The sequence below is a fragment of the Oncorhynchus nerka genome, linkage group LG2 (genome assembly GCF_034236695.1).
Source record: "Oncorhynchus nerka isolate Pitt River linkage group LG2, Oner_Uvic_2.0, whole genome shotgun sequence".
Taxonomy (NCBI): Eukaryota; Metazoa; Chordata; class Actinopteri; order Salmoniformes; family Salmonidae; genus Oncorhynchus; species Oncorhynchus nerka.
In genome coordinates this window covers 80,228,833-80,246,713 of record NC_088397.1, presented here as the reverse complement: position 1 = coordinate 80,246,713, position 17,881 = coordinate 80,228,833, and the positions used below count along the sequence as shown (strand labels likewise).

The following is a 17,881-nucleotide window of genomic DNA, read 5'->3' as shown; positions in this document are numbered from 1 at the left end:
CAGCCTGGTGCAGGTCTACAATTTTTGTTTCTGGTGTCCTTTGACAGCTCTTTGGTCTTGGCCATAGTGGAGTTTGGAGTGTGACTGTTTGAGGTTGTGGACAGGTGTCTTTTATACTGATAACAAGTTCAAACAGGTGCCATTAATACAAGTAACGAGTGGAGGACAGAGGAGCCTCTTAAAGAAGAAGTTACAGGTCTGTGAGAGCCAGAAATCTTGCTTGTTTGTAGGTGACCAAATACTTATTTTCCACCATAATTTGCAAATAAATTCATTAAAAATCCTACCATGTGATTTTCTGGATTTTTTTTCTTCTCATTTGTCTGTCATAGTTAAAGTGTACCTATGGTGAAAATTACAGACCTCTCATCTTTTTAAGTCGGTCCCACTTCACAGTAGAATCCTCAAACAAGTTTCTAAAGACGGTTGACATCTAGTGGAAGCCTTAGGAAGTGCAACATAACCAATATCACACTGTGTATTCAATAGGGGCTGGGTTGAAAATCGACCAACCTCAGATTTCCCACTTCCTGTTTGGATTTCTTCTCAGGTTTTTGCGTGCCATATGAGTTCTGTTATATTTACAGCCATCATTCGAACAGTTTTAGAAACGTCAGAGTGTTTTCTATCCAATACTACTAATAATATGCATACATTAGCAACTGGGACTGAGGAGCAGGCAGTTTACTCTGGGCACCTTTCATCCAAGCTACTCAATACTGCCCCTGCCGCCATAAGAAGTTAAGGGCACATCGGCATATTATTCACCTAGTCGTCAGGGATTCGAACTAGCAACCTTTTGGTTACTGGCCCAACGCTCTTAACCGCTAGGCTACCTGCCGCCCAGGCATGCCGCAAAGTCATAAAACCACCCATTCGAAAAAGATAGCAGTTAGAGTGCAGTATAACTGCAGTATGCTGCAAATACTGCGTCCAAAATACCAGTCGACTGCAGTTACTGCACATTTACTGCAGTTTCAAAACTGTCATATTTTTTTGTAAGGGCAACTATTAATACATTTTCTCTTCTTAAAATCCTATTTTAAACCTTACTGTCACCTTAACCTTAACCACACCGCTAGCCTTAGCCCTACCCTAACCTTTTAATTAAGACCAACAAGCTCATTTTTGTTCAATTTGTATGATATAGCCAATTTTGACTTTGTGGCTGTTTTTATCTAGTGGAAATCCAAGTGTAGGCTACAGAGAAAAGATGTTTGGCTCAGACGACTCACGAATAGGAAGACATTTGCAGCAGGTGTTTCTGATTAATAAACATTGCCTTGCTGGTGGCTGGTACCATTTTAAATAAAACCCACCCTGAAACAAAACGTAGGCTGAAATAAATGTGCTCGTCATCTCATAGGAAAAGACATTTAAGACTCATGGTTTCATCCGAAGTCACACATTCGGATTTGGCACTTCAAGCCCAAATATCATACTTTGACTTACTGATGATGACTTATTGACTTGTGTCGATGTACAACATAATGGGTAATCTCTGGCCGTCGTCTTTCAGCTCAAAAAAGTGCATTTCTACCGGTGTGGGCTTTTAATATCATACATTTGATAGAGGATGAGTAGGCCAACAGGTCCCCATTTGGAAGTGTCCAACTGATTGAAGACCAGGGCTGGGAAATACTGGTCTAAACTGTAAGAATCACAGCCTTTCCTTTCTAGATAGAAGTGGCACAGTAGCTGTTTTTTGCACCCAATTTGGAGGTTCTAGCAACAAATTCCTGATAACCAGGATTTGTGTGTCTGTCTGCAGTCATCCCTGTGCATGTGTGTGTGGCTAGATTGCAATAAAGAGAGCCAGACGGACTGATTTATTCCTGGGTCAGAACCATGGGATTAGGCCAGGGATTATCACAGCTCAGTCAGTAAAACCGCACCCAGTGGACTGGTGGGATAACATCAGACAGTCAGCCCACCATGCCGGCGCTCTCTAGGCCCTTCCCTACACACACATTTCAACTGAATCCCCTTCATTGTTGTTTGAGGTGAGCCCCACTGCAGTCAATGCAGAAAGCTATTACACAATACAAGCAATTTTGCCATGTCCAAATTCAAAATCTGAAAAAATTGTCTCAAGCCCAACTCGTGGGTCCTTCGCAGTCCCTAACTTCTCGATTTATTTCCAAAACTAGGTTAACTTTGTCCCATCTTGCACATAGGGCTAGGCCCAAGCTGAAATGCATACATGCTTTTTCCCAGATTCCGTTTCCTTCACCGTGTCCCACTATGTGGTCGTTTATTATTCATGTTACGATGCACCACCTGGATACGAGACACATCCAGAACAAGAGGGAGAGAGTGACGGGGATTTAGCACACAGAATGGTGGGCTTCTATGTACATCTGATGGCTCAGTTGGTTGGAGCACGGAGCTGGCAAAAATGGGGTTGTGGGTTTGATGCCCGCATGGGTCAAAGTAGGTTTGGGCGATATGGCCTAAAAAAAACATATTTTTAATGTATTTATTTATTGATGGACTATTTACGATATATACACGACCTGGCATAAGTTTGTGCTGCTCGTCGAACATCTCATTCCAAAATTAATATGGAGTTGGTCCCCCTTTTGCTGCTGTAACAGCCTCCACTCTTCTGGAAAAGGCTTTCCACTAGATGCTGGAACACAGCAGCGAGAACTTGCTTCCATTCAGCCTCGAGCATTAGTGCACTGATGTTGGGCGATTAGGACTGGCTCGTAGTCGGCGTCCCTATTCATCCCAAAGGTGTTCCATAGGATTGAGGTCAGGGCTCTGCAGGCCAGTCAACTTCTTCCACACCTATCCCAACAAACTATTTCTGTATGTACCTCACTTTGTGCACGGGGGCATTGTCATGCTGAAGCAGGGAAGGGGCTTCATCAAAGTGTTGCCACAATGATAGAAGCACAGAATTGTCTAAAATGTCATTGTTTGCTGTAGCATTCAGATTTACCTTCACTGGAACTAAGGCGGTCTAGCCCGAACCATGACAAACAGCCCCAGACCATTATTCCTCCTCCACCAAACTTCTCAGTTGGCACTATGCATTCGGGCAGGTAGCGTTCTCCTGACATCCGCCAAACCCAGATTCGTCCGTCGGACTGCCAGATGGTGAAGCGTGATTCATCACTCCAGAGAACCCATTTCCACTGCTCCAGAGTCTAATGGCGGCGAGCTTTACGTCACTCCAGCCAACGCTTAGCATTGCGACTGGTGATCTTAGGCATGTGTGCGGCTGCGCGGCCATAGAAACACATTTCATGAAGCTCCCGACTAACAGTTATTGTGCTGATGTTGCTTCCAGAGGCAGTTCGGAAGTCGGTAGTGAGTGTTGCAACCCAGGACAGATGATTTGTACGTGCTTCAGCACTCGGCGGTCCCGTTCTGTGAGCTTGTATGTGTTAAACTAACTGTAAATCACATTATTTAAAAGCTGCTGCTAAGTAAGCAGATAAAATAAATGATGCAGGCATTGTTTGATAACCTAACCGCAGAATATGTAGTGCATTCAGTATTGTTTTTTTTAAACTGAGGAGATGGTCAGATATTTTGGGGATAAATCACACCTAGCAAGTTTGGGATCAGTCAATCCTTCTGGGAAAAATATTTGACCTTGACCATCCCTAATTCAAAAGGCAGAGGATGCGCACAGTACAACAATGTGATGAAGTGTGAATATTTCTGCCACCCACATACAGGAAAACGGTTCCAAATAAATGACATTATTACGTGTTCCACCATCCATGTTATTTACATTATATCATGTCCATGTGGGCTGTGCTGTGTAGGTAAAACCTCTCGTTCTCTCAAACAGAGAATCAGGGAACATAAAAATCAAATCTGGAGAAATGACAGTGATTATCCAGTCGCAGTACATTTGAATGACCTAAAGCATGACATTTCTACCTTTAGATTTTGTGGCATAGAGAAAGTTAAGATATCAGACATGCGAAGTGACATTAATAATACTCTGAGTAAAAGAGAATGTTTTGGGATTTTCACCCTCCAGACATTATTTCCTGAAGGTCTTAAGGTTGAAATGCCTATGTATGTTATGTTGTGAATTTGAACATGAATTATACCCCCATTTAAGATCACTCTGATGTTTTTCGTGCAATGTACCCAATGATTAATGATAACTTGCTCGTTAGGTCTATGTCCTCATTGTGGTTTTACAGGTGTGTTTAATATGTCTTATTTACACACTTTATTCTAATATTTATGAAATGCATATTGTTATATTTGGTAGCACTTATTTATTTTTCCTTTGCCTCCAACCCATTTGGATAAGTGGAACGGATGTGGGTGAGGCCAGGTCTACATAAGGTCTACATAAGGGTGCTCATTTTAAACACACAAAAGCTCTGACGAAGGCCGCGAGGCCGATACGTAAGCTTATTAAAGATCAGTGATACTATCAAGAGCAGTGTGCGGTTCTAACAGTGTCTTCCTTTCTGTTTGGATCCAGGACCACACTGTGCGAATGAGTGATTGATGCCAACTTCGCTTCTTAAGGTAAGAGGTCAACTCCTTGTTCCACTCAAATCATGATAATAAATGCATTTAAGAAGTTTTATATTCACTTGTAAAAATATATATATCACCCCCCATACCCCCCCCCAAAAAAAAAAATGTTTGTAAGTACCTACATTTAGTTGGATTATACTGTAAAAGTAATCACCCAGGATTAGCCTCCATTTACAACTACAACACATCTGGATTAATAATCCAATCATCTGTTTGCACTGTGAAAGGGTAATAAAGGCATGTGCCCCGATTCTCCCAGGGCAGTATGGGTGTGTGTGTCCTGCTCCTGTTGCTCAGTGTGGCCCTCGGGGTCTCCATCTCGGCCCAGGTACCACCTCCCACCCCCACAGGTAAGAAGGACCCACATGACATCATCACCTGAACAGCCGGATCCCACCGCTGACGCCATTTGACATATTCAACGCTATTGTTTACTGCACCTCTCATGAAGCTGCAAATTGACTCAACAGAAATAGCCTAAATAAACTGAATATCTCGCTCTCTCTCGCTCCTCTCTCTCTGTCTTTCTTCTCTCTCCTCTCTCACACCTTACCTTTCATCCCTAGGAGGTCCAGACCCCACTGCCAAATCCAAGGACCCTCCCGCCACCACCCTCCCCAATGTTCCCTTGACAACAACCATCGCCCCCCCTCCTCCCCCCCAAACAACCACAGCCCCGAAGGTTGCCGCGACAACAATGACAACTACCACAACCGTGGATGGTGTCATATTGACTGCAGGCCCTAGTGATGTCACCCCTGCGCCCGTCCCCCCTCCAACACCCCCTGGCCCAACTGAATCCCCCAAAATCACCACAGGCGTGAACTCCACCCCGCAGCCACCCCCTGCTCCAACCACAATCAGTCAGGTAGGGGGTGGGGAGAATGGGACCTCTGTTCCAGAGACTCAGTCAACAGACACCGCCACCAACACAGACACAAAACCAACGGTGGAAGCCACGTCGGCCACTAGCGGTGCTACTGTTCCAGGTGTGTGTCTGTGTGTTAACTGTATGTTGGTTGCAGTACTTTGTGACATCTGCTGATGTAATAAGGGCTTTATAATTACATTTGATTGACATTTGATTGATAGTGGAGTGTGTGAGAGTGAAAGTCGAGAATTTAAGTGCGGGGGGGTTGTTGTATGTTTTCTTTAGGTTTGATAGTAATGACTCTTGTTTTATCCTCCTCAGGTGGTGGAGAAGAAGACACCGGTAAGACTGTGTGTGAGGTTTTGATGTCTCATTACAATGGCATGCCAAGCGGTCATGCAACCGCGCTGACAATTTATGACATCATGACAGATGTCATAAGCAGTCGTGGTAGCGATGTGCCAATAATTTAACTGGCCTGTCGAACACACGCAGTATTCAAGCCCTCCAGTATCTCTCCTCTGTCTGTGGTTTCTGTCCATCCTCTATGCCCATGGTATGAGACATTGAAATTAAATGGACCGAATAGTCCCTCTTCTCAGTTTCAATTACCTTCCTAACAACGTGGTGCAGCACCATTCAATGTGTACATTGTCCCTCAGAGAACACTGAAAATTCCACAGAATAATGAAAAATGAACAACAATTAGCTGAAATAGACAAGATGGCAGTTTGAACCACATGAAATCAAATGTGGCCCGTGTGGCTCAGTTGGTTAGAGTGGCTTAGTGCTAGCAATGCCAGGGTTTTGGGTTCGATTCCCACTGGGATCACTATCACTTACTGTTGATTTTATCCAACCTGCAAAACACCAGTCTCAACTTCAACAGTGAAGAGGTGACTCCGGGATGCTGGCCTTCTAGGCAGAATTGCAAAGAAAAAGCCATGTCTCAGACTGGCCAAAAAAAAAGATTAAGATGGGCAAAATAACACAGACAGAGGAACTCTGCCTAGAAGGCCAGCATCCCGGAGTCGCCTCTTCGCTGTTGACGTTGAGTCTGCCAGTGAAGCTGCCAGTTGAGGACTTGTGAAGCATCTTGCTCAGTTGTGCACTGGGGCCTCCCACTCCTCTTTCTATTCTGGTTAGAGCCAGTTTGCGCTGTTCTGTGAAGGGAGTAGTCCAAAGCGTTGTACGAGATCTTCCATTTCTTGGCAATTTCTCACATGGAATAGTCTTAATTTCTCAGAACAGGAATAAACTGATGAGTTTCAGAAGAAAGTCCTTTGTTTCTGGCCATTTTGAGCCTGTAATCAAACTCACAAATGCTGATGCTCCAGATACTCAACTAGTCTAAAGAAGGTCAGTTTTATTGCTTCTTTAATCAGCACCACAGTTTTCAGCTGTGCTAACATAATTGCAAAAGGGTTTTCAAAAAGATCAATTAGCCTTTTTAAAATGATAAACTTGGATTAGCTAACACAACGTGCCATTGGAACACAGGAGTGATGGTTGCTGATAATGGGCCTCTGTACGCCTATGTAGATATTCCATTAAAAATCAGCCGTTTCCAGCTACAATAGTCATTTACAACATTAGCAATATCTACACTGTATTTCTGATCAATTTGATGTTATTTTAATGGACAATAAAATGTAAATGTTGGACGTTTTTTTGCTCTAGGACACCCACAGACCTCACATGACTTGTCTTTTGGTAGTGAATCTGTTATTCTATGCGTTTGTATTGGCTAATAGCAGTAAGGCCAAAGATAATTTCTTTAAATTATTATTTTAAAAATGTATCCTTCAAGGGGTCTTGAAATTCAAAATCAAATAGCTAAATGATCCTTAGTATGACCTTATTCATACAATTTAATATAGCTTAGTAGAACCCCCTTCCCCCTGGCTTAGACTCTTAATAGTTAATAACGTCTCTATAACAACGGTTAATGACGTCTCTATAACGACGGTTAATGACGTCTCTGTAATGACGGTTAAGGACCTCTCATGTCACTGTGATGAAAATGTTACGTAAGACATAAGAAGCTGTCCAGTTTAACTATCACCATGATGTCCTTAGTTAGGAGCTCCTGTAATCAGTGTAGAAGTCACAAAGCAGCAAGAGTTGCATATAGCCTGTCTAACATGTTTACCATTAACCATATTAAATATAATTGTTTTTCTTTTCAAATACTTAATTTGTGCACTTGATCAAGCTGGCTTAGCGCAAAGTGCCAACCCAAACCCAATTTGTCACTCCAGACAGGCTCAATCAATTGTCAAATCAGTCAAATACAGTTTGAACACAAGCCTGACGCCAGCCTCCTGTTTTGTAGCCTATCATGTGAAAGGTTTACTCTGCCTGCCAATTAAATAGTGATGTATCTACACTCTCAAGGACAGTGTCCACGTGTACGCTCAGCACGGTTATTTTTCTTAGAGAGCAAACCAAATATTACCACACCAGCCACCTTCACCATCTTGCTTTTGTAGGTACTGGGAATGAAAGAAGTTGCCTTGCCAAAGGGAATCCCAGTGCTGACATGAAAATGTAGGCTAGTGAACCGGCAACCAGGGGGTTTCTGGTGTCTCTTGTGCCCGGCCGCCACCTACTACCGTTGTGCCCTTGTGCGAGGCAATGTGCTCCAGGGGCGCTGCTCTGAGGCTGACCCTGTGCTGCTCCCATTGAGTCTTGTAATGTGACCAACATAAGACAAGTAGTCATTGTACAATGGATAGATACACTTTTAAAATATGTTGTGAATTATCTCTCTCCTGTCTCTCTCAGATGACACACCCATCATTGCGGTGATGGTGGCTCTGTCGTCCCTGCTCGTCATTGTCTTCATCATCATCATCCTCTACATGCTCAGGTCAGTCACTCACTCAGGTAAAAACCACCCACGCCGCTAACCCTGACCCACACCGCTAACCCTGACCCACACCGCTAACTCGGACCCACACTGCTCACCTGGTTCCTGTTCATTAGAGCACACGGTAACAAAACAATTTTCAACAAAGTGAGTGAGAGTTCAGCTAGTACCTTGGCTGAGTTCAGCTAGTACCTTGGCTGAGTTCAGCTAGTACCTTGGCTGAGTTCAGCTAGTACCTTGGCTGAGTTCAGCTAGTACCTTGGCTGAGTTCAGCTTGTACCTTGGCTGAGTTCAGATTGTACCTGTCCTTTTCAAATGTTGTCTCCCTGCTGAACACAACCATGGGGTGGGTTCCCTGAAAGCTTTGTGGCTAAAATGACGACCATGCCCCACAGCAGTGAGAGAGTCAGAATGGTTAAATCTTATGTTTGACAATCCATCTTCTTCGTTTGAAGCGAGCAAAGTTCTCAAAATTAAACATTTTGCTGTTCTGCAAGGGGCCTGGGTCTATACTCTACGTCAGGGTGAAAATAGTGCCACATTAGCTACGAAGCTTTAGGGGGACTCGCCCCTGGGTCCTGTTCATGAGGCACCAAAGAGAAAAACGGACTGACACCGGGAGGGCTCCCTGAACTTGTCCAATGAAAAATGCTTGTTTTGTCCAAAAAGAAACAAGTACTATGTTTTGCTATGGTGCGCCATAATGAATACATCCCTGGTTTTCTGCCTGACAGAAGTGTCTTCAGCCTCATCTCAGCCTGGCATATTTAAACTGAAAAGAAAAGTGTGTAGAGCATTACAATATTGAGACATGAGACCCACGTAAAATGCTAACTGTCTTGTACACACAAACCTACTCACACAATTCATTACCATTTTTAAAGGGCAGAGCAGGAAATGGCTTTCTTGTCACCTTTCATACACTCACTCACACCCTATTGAGGACTATTGATGAACTAAGTGTTACAGAAGTTACCATGGCAATGGCAGGGTGTGTCATTCTGGATATATCTATTCATGCATGTCGTGTGATTGACAGGTTTAAGAAGTACAAGCAGGCCGGCAGCCATTCCAACTCCTTCAGGCTGACCAACGGTAGATCAGACGATACAGGTAAAATCACTGTAGTTGTGTGAACACACGTTTTGCCTGTGGTAGCACACTTACAGGGACTTGTAATCTATATCATAGCCAACTTTCTGCATTGTTCTCTGTTTGGATAAGATCACATTGGTTTTGTAGTCATTTACTGGTTCTCGGCCTATGCTGTTGTTCCACTTGCGGTTCAGTAGCAGCGTTGGATTGGTTTACAGCGCCCCCTTGTGGGCTTTTGTTACAGAACAGACAGTCAGTTTGGAGACATTGCGTGTGCAGATTGGAATGTAATGTTTAGGACATGTAATATATAATATATTTTTCTACAGTGTATTGATTTAGTTTATAATCATTGGTTGGTGAATGTGTCACTATCTGGCTCTTACAACAGGTTTTTGTTATTGTATTTTACTGTAAAAATTATTGAAATACTATGTATAGTGCATATAATTAATTGTATTTGTATAATTTATTGTTGGCAGTGTCACAACAAAGGGTTTATGTCTATCTTTCTGTCTCTGTCTATCTCCTGTGGAACTCTCTCAACCCATTTTTCTCCTCCCATTCCTTCCCTCCTCTCTTTCCCCCTCTTCCCTCCCTTCCTGCTTCCTGCTCTCGCAGAGCTCCAGAGTGTGCCACTATTGGCCCGTTCACCCAGCACCAACAGGAAGTACCCTCCCCTTGTTGTCGACAAGCTGGAGGAGGAGATGAATCGTCGCATGGCTGACGACAACAAGCTCTTCCGGGAGGAGTTCAACGTATGAAGTCCTTATGCACGCACGCACATACACACATATATATATTCTCATACTCTCACACGTACTCACACATTTACATTTATACACACACATTTTAGTCGTCTATGGGCCATATCAGGACAATGGGCAGATCGTACTTGCAACTAGAACCCTCTATGTTTGTGATTCTAGCTACTGACTCAGATTGGAGAGGTACTAACTTACACAGAGCCTATGGCTGTGTTCCAATACATCCTAATTCCCTTCCCCGTTCTTCCCTTGTTTGCTTTATTTTCGTATATCCAGCAGGGCTGGTTTTGGGAATAAGAATATCACCCATAGAAACGCATCACTGGGAATTCAGCTAATATCACTGTTACCTGTCTGTGTGTCTAATGCGCTCTGTGTCCAGGCGCTGCCGGTGTGTCCCATTCAGGCGTCGTGCGACGCGGCCTCTAAAGAGGAGAACAAGGACAAAAACCGCTACGTCAACATCCTGCCATGTGAGTCCTCAACATGGCGCTAAAGCCTGATTCAACCTTTGGGAACGTACTGTGCTGGCTTGTATGTTTCCTTTCCAGCACTGTTCCAGCATCTATGGCGGATGTGTAACACCGCCAGTATAGCTTGGATCAGTTCGGCCCAATAGTCTGAATCGGGCACTAGTCTGTCATACTACTCTTCCTGGAACAGACTTTAAATGAGCTACATTTAATATTTTAGCCATAATTCTTTTTTTTAAGGACACTGCTTAATAATGCCTAACATCTCATGGTGGCTTCTTACCATTTGCAAAGACGTAATACTTTCAGAAGAAAGTTATTTGTTTCTGTCCATTTTGAGCCTGTAATCGAACCCACAAATGCTGATGCTCCAGATACTCAACTAGTCTAAAGAAGGCCAGTTTTATTTCTTCTTTAATCAGAACAACAGTTTTCAGCTAAGCTAACATAATTGCTAAAGGGTTTTCTAATGATCAATTAGCCTTTTTTAAATTATAAACTTGGATTAGCTAACACAACGTGCCATTGGAACACAGGAGGGATGGTTACTGATAATGGGCTTCTAATGGACATTAGCAATGTCTACACTGTATTTCTGATCAATTTGATGTTATTTTAATGGACAAAAAATGTGCTTTTCTTTTTAAAAAACAAGGACATTTCTAAGTGACCCCAAACTTTTGAACGGTAGTGTAAATGTTACATGTAGCTCCTTTAAAACAGGCTGGCCATTCAGTTAATCAAGGTTCTGTTGTGTTTCAGATGATCACTCCAGGGTGCATTTGTCATCACTAGAGGGAGTTCCAGACTCCGACTTCATTAACGCATCCTTCATCAACGTGAGTGACGCCACAAGCCATTGGCATCAATGACAGGCTCTGAATTGTTTTTTTAGCTACTCCTTGGCCAGGTCTCCCTTGTAAAAGAGGTCTTTTGACCTTAATTTAACTTCCTGGTAAAATAAATAAATAAAAGGTTGCCTTAGAATAGTCTTTTTCATCACTCTCGCTCTCCGTCCCTCTCTCTCCTTTGTTCTTTCTCTCTTTTTTTACAAAATAAAATAATTCATTTGTAGAACGCAGGTCCCACGCTAAATGCAAAATAAAATAATCAATCATTTGTAGATGATACAGCAGAACATTACCTAACAATGCACGACAAGGTCATTAAACACATGAAGTAACAATGAAACATTAAACATCAATACAGCAGAACATTACCTAAAATGCAAGACCTATTAAACATTGATGATACATCAGAACATTACCTAACAATGCAAGACCTGGTCATTAAACATTGATGATACATCAGAACATTACCTAACAATGCAAGACAAGGTCATTAAACATTGATGATACATCAGAACATTACCTAACAATGCAAGACAAGGTCATTAAACATCGACGATACAGCAGAACATTACCTAACAATGCAAGACCTGGTCATTAAACATTGATGATACAGCAGAACATTACCTAACAATGCAAGACCTGGTCATTAAACATTGATGATACATCAGAACATTACCTAACAATGCAAGACCTGGTCATTAAACATTGATGATACATCAGAACATTACCTAACAATGCAAGACCTGGTCATTAAACATTGATGATACATCAGAACATTACCTAACAATGCAAGACCTGGTCATTAAACATCAGAACATTACCTAACAATGCAAGACCTGGTCATTAAACATCGATGATACAGCAGAACATTACCTAACATTACAGACACAGTCATTACACCTATTCAGCGATCAAACATTTTTCTCACACTCTTCCTCTTCTGCCTTCCTCTTGTTCACAGGGTTACCAAGAGAAGAACAAGTTCATTGCAGCTCAAGGTAAAGAGGCTACTCTAGCCACCGGGATAGGCTAATGTGGTGATTGCCATGTTAATATTACCACATATATCATTGCCTGTGCAAACATATAGGAACTTATTAAATCAATGATGATAATAAACAGTGGATTATAATATATTCTGTCTCCTCTCTCTCAGGGCCAAAGGAGGAGACGGTGAACGACTTCTGGAGAATGATCTGGGAACAGAACACAGCCACCATTGTCATGGTGACCAACCTGAAGGAAAGAAAAGAGGTAGGGGAGAAGGAGGGAAGAGCGGGGGAGGGGTGACAACAGGTGTGTTCAGGAAGGTTCAGAATTTTGCAGATAGAAAGTTCATTAAAACAATTGACACAACTGCCTACTCAACATGAAATGCATTTAAAATATGTTCTTCACAGTACAAAATCTATTGGAACTGTTGTGTAATGTTCCACCCTTCTGAACAGACCTTTACTAGGTCTTTCATAGTAGTTGCTATATGACGAAGATTGGGTATGTTAAGCATGTCAAATTTGCAATGTGAAAAGGCATATGAATGTACAACTATGAGTGTTTGTTTCTTTTCATTTGAAAGAAATCCATACAGCGGCAATCTCTCTGTGTGTCTCAGTGTAAGTGTGCCCAGTACTGGCCAGACCAGGGCTGCTGGACCTACGGCAACATCCGGGTCTCTGTGGAGGACATGATGGTGCTGGTGGACTACACCATCCGCAAGTTCTGCATCCAACAGGTACCCTGCTCTTCCCTTTTCCTCTCTCCTTCTCCTGTCTTCTCTGGACTTGTCTTCTCACCTCTTTCTCCTCGGGGACTGTTCTCTTTCCCCTCTCTTTTTCTTGTTTTGTTTTCTCCTCTCACAACACCATCTATCAAACCCATGTGATATGGATGTACACCAAGCAGGTGATGGCAAAGCTCATGTGAAAATGTAAAAACAAAAAATAATTTGAAGATAACATTAGTCTTGAATAATGTTCCAAAACAGTTAAACTAATGGTGTCTCTGTCTCTACATCTACACCCCTCCTTCTCTACCTCTCGCTCTCTCTAGGTGGGGGATGTGGGGGGTAAGAAGCCTCAGCGGCTGGTGACCCAGTTCCACTTCACCAGCTGGCCAGACTTTGGCGTCCCCTTCACGCCCATCGGCATGCTCAAGTTCCTCAAGAAGGTCAAAACCTGCAACCCCCAGTACGCTGGCCCCATCGTGGTCCACTGCAGGTGAGTGTGTTATTGGTGTAGGTGGTTCTGTGACGCTTAGATGCCAAGCTAATGCCTAGGCTTAAGCTTGGTGGGCTAACATGCCCTAGGTTCAGTCACATACCACATACTATCTTTATGTGCGTGCTCTTTTCTGACTCTCTCTCTCCGTCTGCCTGTCTGTCTCTCCCTCTCTGTCTGTGTGTCAGTGCGGGGGTGGGGAGGACAGGTACCTTCATAGTGATAGATGCCATGTTGGACATGATGAACACCGAGAGAAAGGTGGACGTCTTTGGCTTTGTCACACGTATCAGAGCCCAGCGCTGCCAAATGGTCCAGACAGACGTAAGTTGAACTGACCGCAACAAGCACTAACCACAACATTACCCTGACCCAAACCAGTACTCATTATTACCCTGACCCACACCAGTACTCATTATTACCCTGACCCAAACCAGTACTCATTATTACCCTGACCCAAACCAGTACTCATTATTACCCTGACCCAAACCAGTACTCATTATTACCCTGACCCACACCAGTACTCATTATTACCCTGACCCAAACCAGTACTCATTATTACCCTGACCCAAACCAGTACTCATTATTACCCTGACCCAAACCAGTACTCATTATTACCCTGACCCAAACCAGTACTCATTATTACCCTGACCCAAACCAGTACTCATTATTACCCTGACCCAAACCAGTACTCATTATTACCCTGACCCAAACCAGTACTCATTATTACCCTGACTCAAACCTGTACTCATTAGTACCCTGACTCAATCCAGTACACATTTTTACCCTTGACCCAAACCATTACTCATTAGTACCCTGACCAACACAAGACCACAAAGTACTCAGACTGCAACAAAATCGCATAACATTATAACCCTGACTAACACAAGATCACAACAAGATCACATAACATTATTACCCTGACCTGACTAAGACCACATTACCTTCACCTGAAATAGATCACACACTCATATCAATATACTATATGAACAGGTTTCCATTCAAATCTCAATACTGGCAGTGTTCAGGGTATGTGGTTATTTCCCATTTATGTTGTGTTGTCATCTGACTCCTCTTCTGGATGTATGATATGGGCATCACAAATGCACTAAAAGTCTTAGCGATTTTCTCTTTCACCCACTCTCTATCCCCCCTACCCCCCCTCTTTCTCTCTCACCCCCCCTCTCTCTCCTCCCCCTCTCTCTTTATCTCTTCTCCACCCTCTCTCTATTCCCCCTCCCTCTCCACAGATGCAGTACGTGTTCATCTTCCAGGCCATGCTGGAGCACTATCTGTATGGGGACACCGAGCTGGAGGTGACCTCCCTGGAGTCCCACCTGGCCAAGCTCTACGCCCCCTCCGCCGCCGGCTGTGGGGGCATGGAAGCGGAGTTCAAGGTGATTTAGTTTGCCTGGTACAATGGAACTAATGGAATAGTCCCAAAAGTACAAAGCTTAAGCAAGCTCACTTCAGCTACGCTTAAATGTTTGACAGCCTATCCGTTTGACTCTGGATCATATTTATTTAGCACCAAGCGGAAGAAATTGATACATTGAAATTGAAACAGGGAGGGACTACCTGAAAATCCTGAAAATGTTTTTGTTTTCCTTGCCACATGTTTTGCTTTGGTGTTGACCAATGAATATGACCCAGATCTAAACCATTGAAGTAGCACTCTGAGAGCTAAATTGTTAGTTGTGTTTTTTCTCCTGAGTGTGAGAGCCAAGCCAGTGGTTTTGTCTCCCCACACAGAAGCTGACTTCCATCAAGATCCAGAACGACAAGATGAGAACAGGCAACCTGCCAGCTAACATGAAGAAGAACCGAGTTCTCCAGATCATCCCATGTGAGTCACGGCTCCAAACCTCCCTGAGCTAATTCCTAGGCTTTAGCTCCACAGATTAATGCAGTCTGGTATTCAAACCTCGTCGGTCACATAACTCCATGTAATGTAACCTGTTTGTTGGTGTCTCGTAGATGAGTTCAACAGAGTGATCATCCCAGTCAAGAGAGGGGAGGAGAACACGGACTATGTCAACGCCTCCTTCATTGACGTGAGTAGACGAAACAACTGTGAAACCGACACCATATTATGGCTCACTTGACCTGTGTTACGAGTGTTTTTAAAATGAGACAAATTAACATAACGTTAGCGCAGATACAAGTTCGTCTTCACATAAAAGGTGACAAGATGACTTTATCCTATCCTAGGTATTCCTTAAAGAGGTGGGGTTTCAGGTGTCTCCGGAAGGTGGTGATTGACTCCGCTGTCCTGGCGTCGTGAGGAGTTTGTTCCACCATTGGGGGCCAGAGCAGCGAACAGTTTTGACTGGGCTGAGCGGGAACTGTACTTCCTCAGTGGTAGGGAGGCGAGCAGGCCAGAGGTGGATGAACGCAGTGCCCTTGTTTGGGTGTAGGGCCTGATCAGAGCCTGGAGGTACTGAGGTGCCGTTCCCCTCACAGCTCCGTGGCAAGCACCATGGTCTTGTAGCGGATGCGAGCTTCAACTGGAAGCCAGTGGAGGAGCGGAGGAGCGGGGTGACGTGAGAGAACTTGGGAAGGTTGAACACCAGACGGGCTGCGGCGTTCTGGATGAGTTGTAGGGGTTTAATGGCACAGGCAGGGAGCCCAGCCAACAGCGAGTTGCAGTAATCCAGACGGGAGATGACAAGTGCCTGGATTAGGACCTGCGCCGCTTCCTGTGTGAGGCAGGGTCGTACTCTGCGGATGTTGTAGAGCATGAACCTACAGGAACGGGCCACCGCCTTGATGTTAGTTGAGAACGACAGGGTGTTGTCCAGGATCACGCCAAGGTTCTTAGCGCTCTGGGAGGAGGACACAATGGAGTTGTCAACCGTGATGGCGAGATCATGGAGCGGGCAGTCCTTCCCGGGAGGAAGAGCAGCTCCGTCTTGCCGAGGTTCAGCTTGAGGTGGTGATCCGTCATCCACACTGATATGTCTGCCAGACATGCAGAGATGCGATTCGCCACCTGGTCATCAGAAGGGGAAAGGAGAAGATTAATTGTGTGTCGTCTGCATAGCAATGATAGGAGAGACCATGTGAGGTTATGACAGAGCCAAGTGACTTGGTGTATAGCGAGAATAGGAGAGGGCCTAGAACAGAGCCCTGGGGGACACCAGTGGTGAGCACGTGGTGTGGAGACGGATTCTCGCCACGCCACCTGGTAGGAGCGACCTGTCAGGTAGGACGCAATCAAGCGTGGGCCGCGCCGGAGATGCCCAACTCGGAGAGGGGTGGAGAGGAGGATCTGATGGTTCACAGTATCGAAGGCAGCCGATAGGTCTAGAAGGATGAGAGCAGAGGAGAGAGAGTTAGCTTTAGCAGTGCGGAGCGCCTCCGTGATACAGAGAAGAGCAGTCTCAGTTGAATGACTAGTCTTGAAACCTGACTGATTTGGATCAAGAAGGTCATTCTGAGAGAGATAGCGGGAGAGCTGGCCAAGGACGGCACGTTCAAGAGTTTTGGAGAGAAAAGAAAGAAGGGATACTGGTCTGTAGTTGTTGACATCGGAGGGATCGAGTGTAGGTTTTTCAGAAGGGGTGCAACTCTCGCTCTCTTGAAGACGGAAGGGACGTAGCCAGCGGTCAGGGATGAGTTGATGAGCGAGGTGAGGTAAGGAGAAGGTCTCCGGAAATGGTCTGGAGAAGAGAGGAGGGGATAGGGTCAAGCGGGCAGGTTGTTGGGCGGCCGGCCGTCACAAGGCGCGAGATTTCATCTGGAGAGAGAGGGGAGAAAGAGGTCAGAGCACAGGGTAGGGCAGTGTGAGCAGAACCAGCGGTGTCGTTTGACTTAGCAAACGAGGATCGGATGTCGTCGACCTTCTTTTCAAAATGGTTGACGAAGTCATCTGCAGAGAGGGAGGAGGGGGGGGGGGGGAGGAGGATTCAGGAGGGAGGAGAAGGTTGCAAAGAGCTTCCTAGGGTTAGAGGCAGATGCTTGGAATTTAGAGTGGTAGAAAGTGGCTTTAGCAGCAGAGAGAGAAGAGGAAAATGTAGAGAGGAGGGAGTGAAAGGATGTCAGGTCCGCAGGGGCGGTTTTCCTCCATTTCCGCTCGGCTGCCCGGAGCCCTGTTCTGTGAGCTCGCAATGAGTCGTCGAGCCACGGAGCGGGAGGGAGGACCGAGCCGGCCTGGAGGATAGGGGACATAGAGAGTCAAAGGATGCAGAAAGGGAGGAGAGGAGGGTTGAGGAG

The 17,881-nt window shown here is 44.6% G+C and overlaps 1 protein-coding gene across 3 annotated transcripts in view; it reads left to right on the top strand.

Moving 5' to 3' along the window:
- The window catches only part of LOC115143357 (receptor-type tyrosine-protein phosphatase alpha-like), a 59,809-nt gene that overhangs the window by 32,250 nt on the left and 9,678 nt on the right, over positions 1–17,881 (top strand). Inside the window, exons 2-18 of one of the 3 annotated variants that reach the window (XM_029683706.2) lie at positions 4,463–4,509; positions 4,781–4,871; positions 5,088–5,510; positions 5,714–5,734; positions 8,180–8,264; positions 9,304–9,377; positions 9,981–10,117; positions 10,509–10,599; positions 11,362–11,438; positions 12,412–12,448; positions 12,607–12,704; positions 13,063–13,182; positions 13,500–13,666; positions 13,855–13,990; positions 14,917–15,063; positions 15,419–15,512; positions 15,644–15,720. In XM_029683706.2, the coding sequence (XP_029539566.1) occupies positions 4,489–4,509; positions 4,781–4,871; positions 5,088–5,510; positions 5,714–5,734; positions 8,180–8,264; positions 9,304–9,377; positions 9,981–10,117; positions 10,509–10,599; positions 11,362–11,438; positions 12,412–12,448; positions 12,607–12,704; positions 13,063–13,182; positions 13,500–13,666; positions 13,855–13,990; positions 14,917–15,063; positions 15,419–15,512; positions 15,644–15,720 (1,896 nt within the window). In that variant the 5' untranslated portion in view covers positions 4,463–4,488. Of the gene's footprint in view, positions 1–4,462; positions 4,510–4,780; positions 4,872–5,087; positions 5,511–5,713; positions 5,735–8,179; positions 8,265–9,303; positions 9,378–9,980; positions 10,118–10,508; positions 10,600–11,361; positions 11,439–12,411; positions 12,449–12,606; positions 12,705–13,026; positions 13,183–13,499; positions 13,667–13,854; positions 13,991–14,916; positions 15,064–15,418; positions 15,513–15,643; positions 15,721–17,881 lie in introns of all 3 variants that reach the window. The other 2 variants (XM_029683695.2, XM_029683686.2) reach the window with 2 other exon arrangements.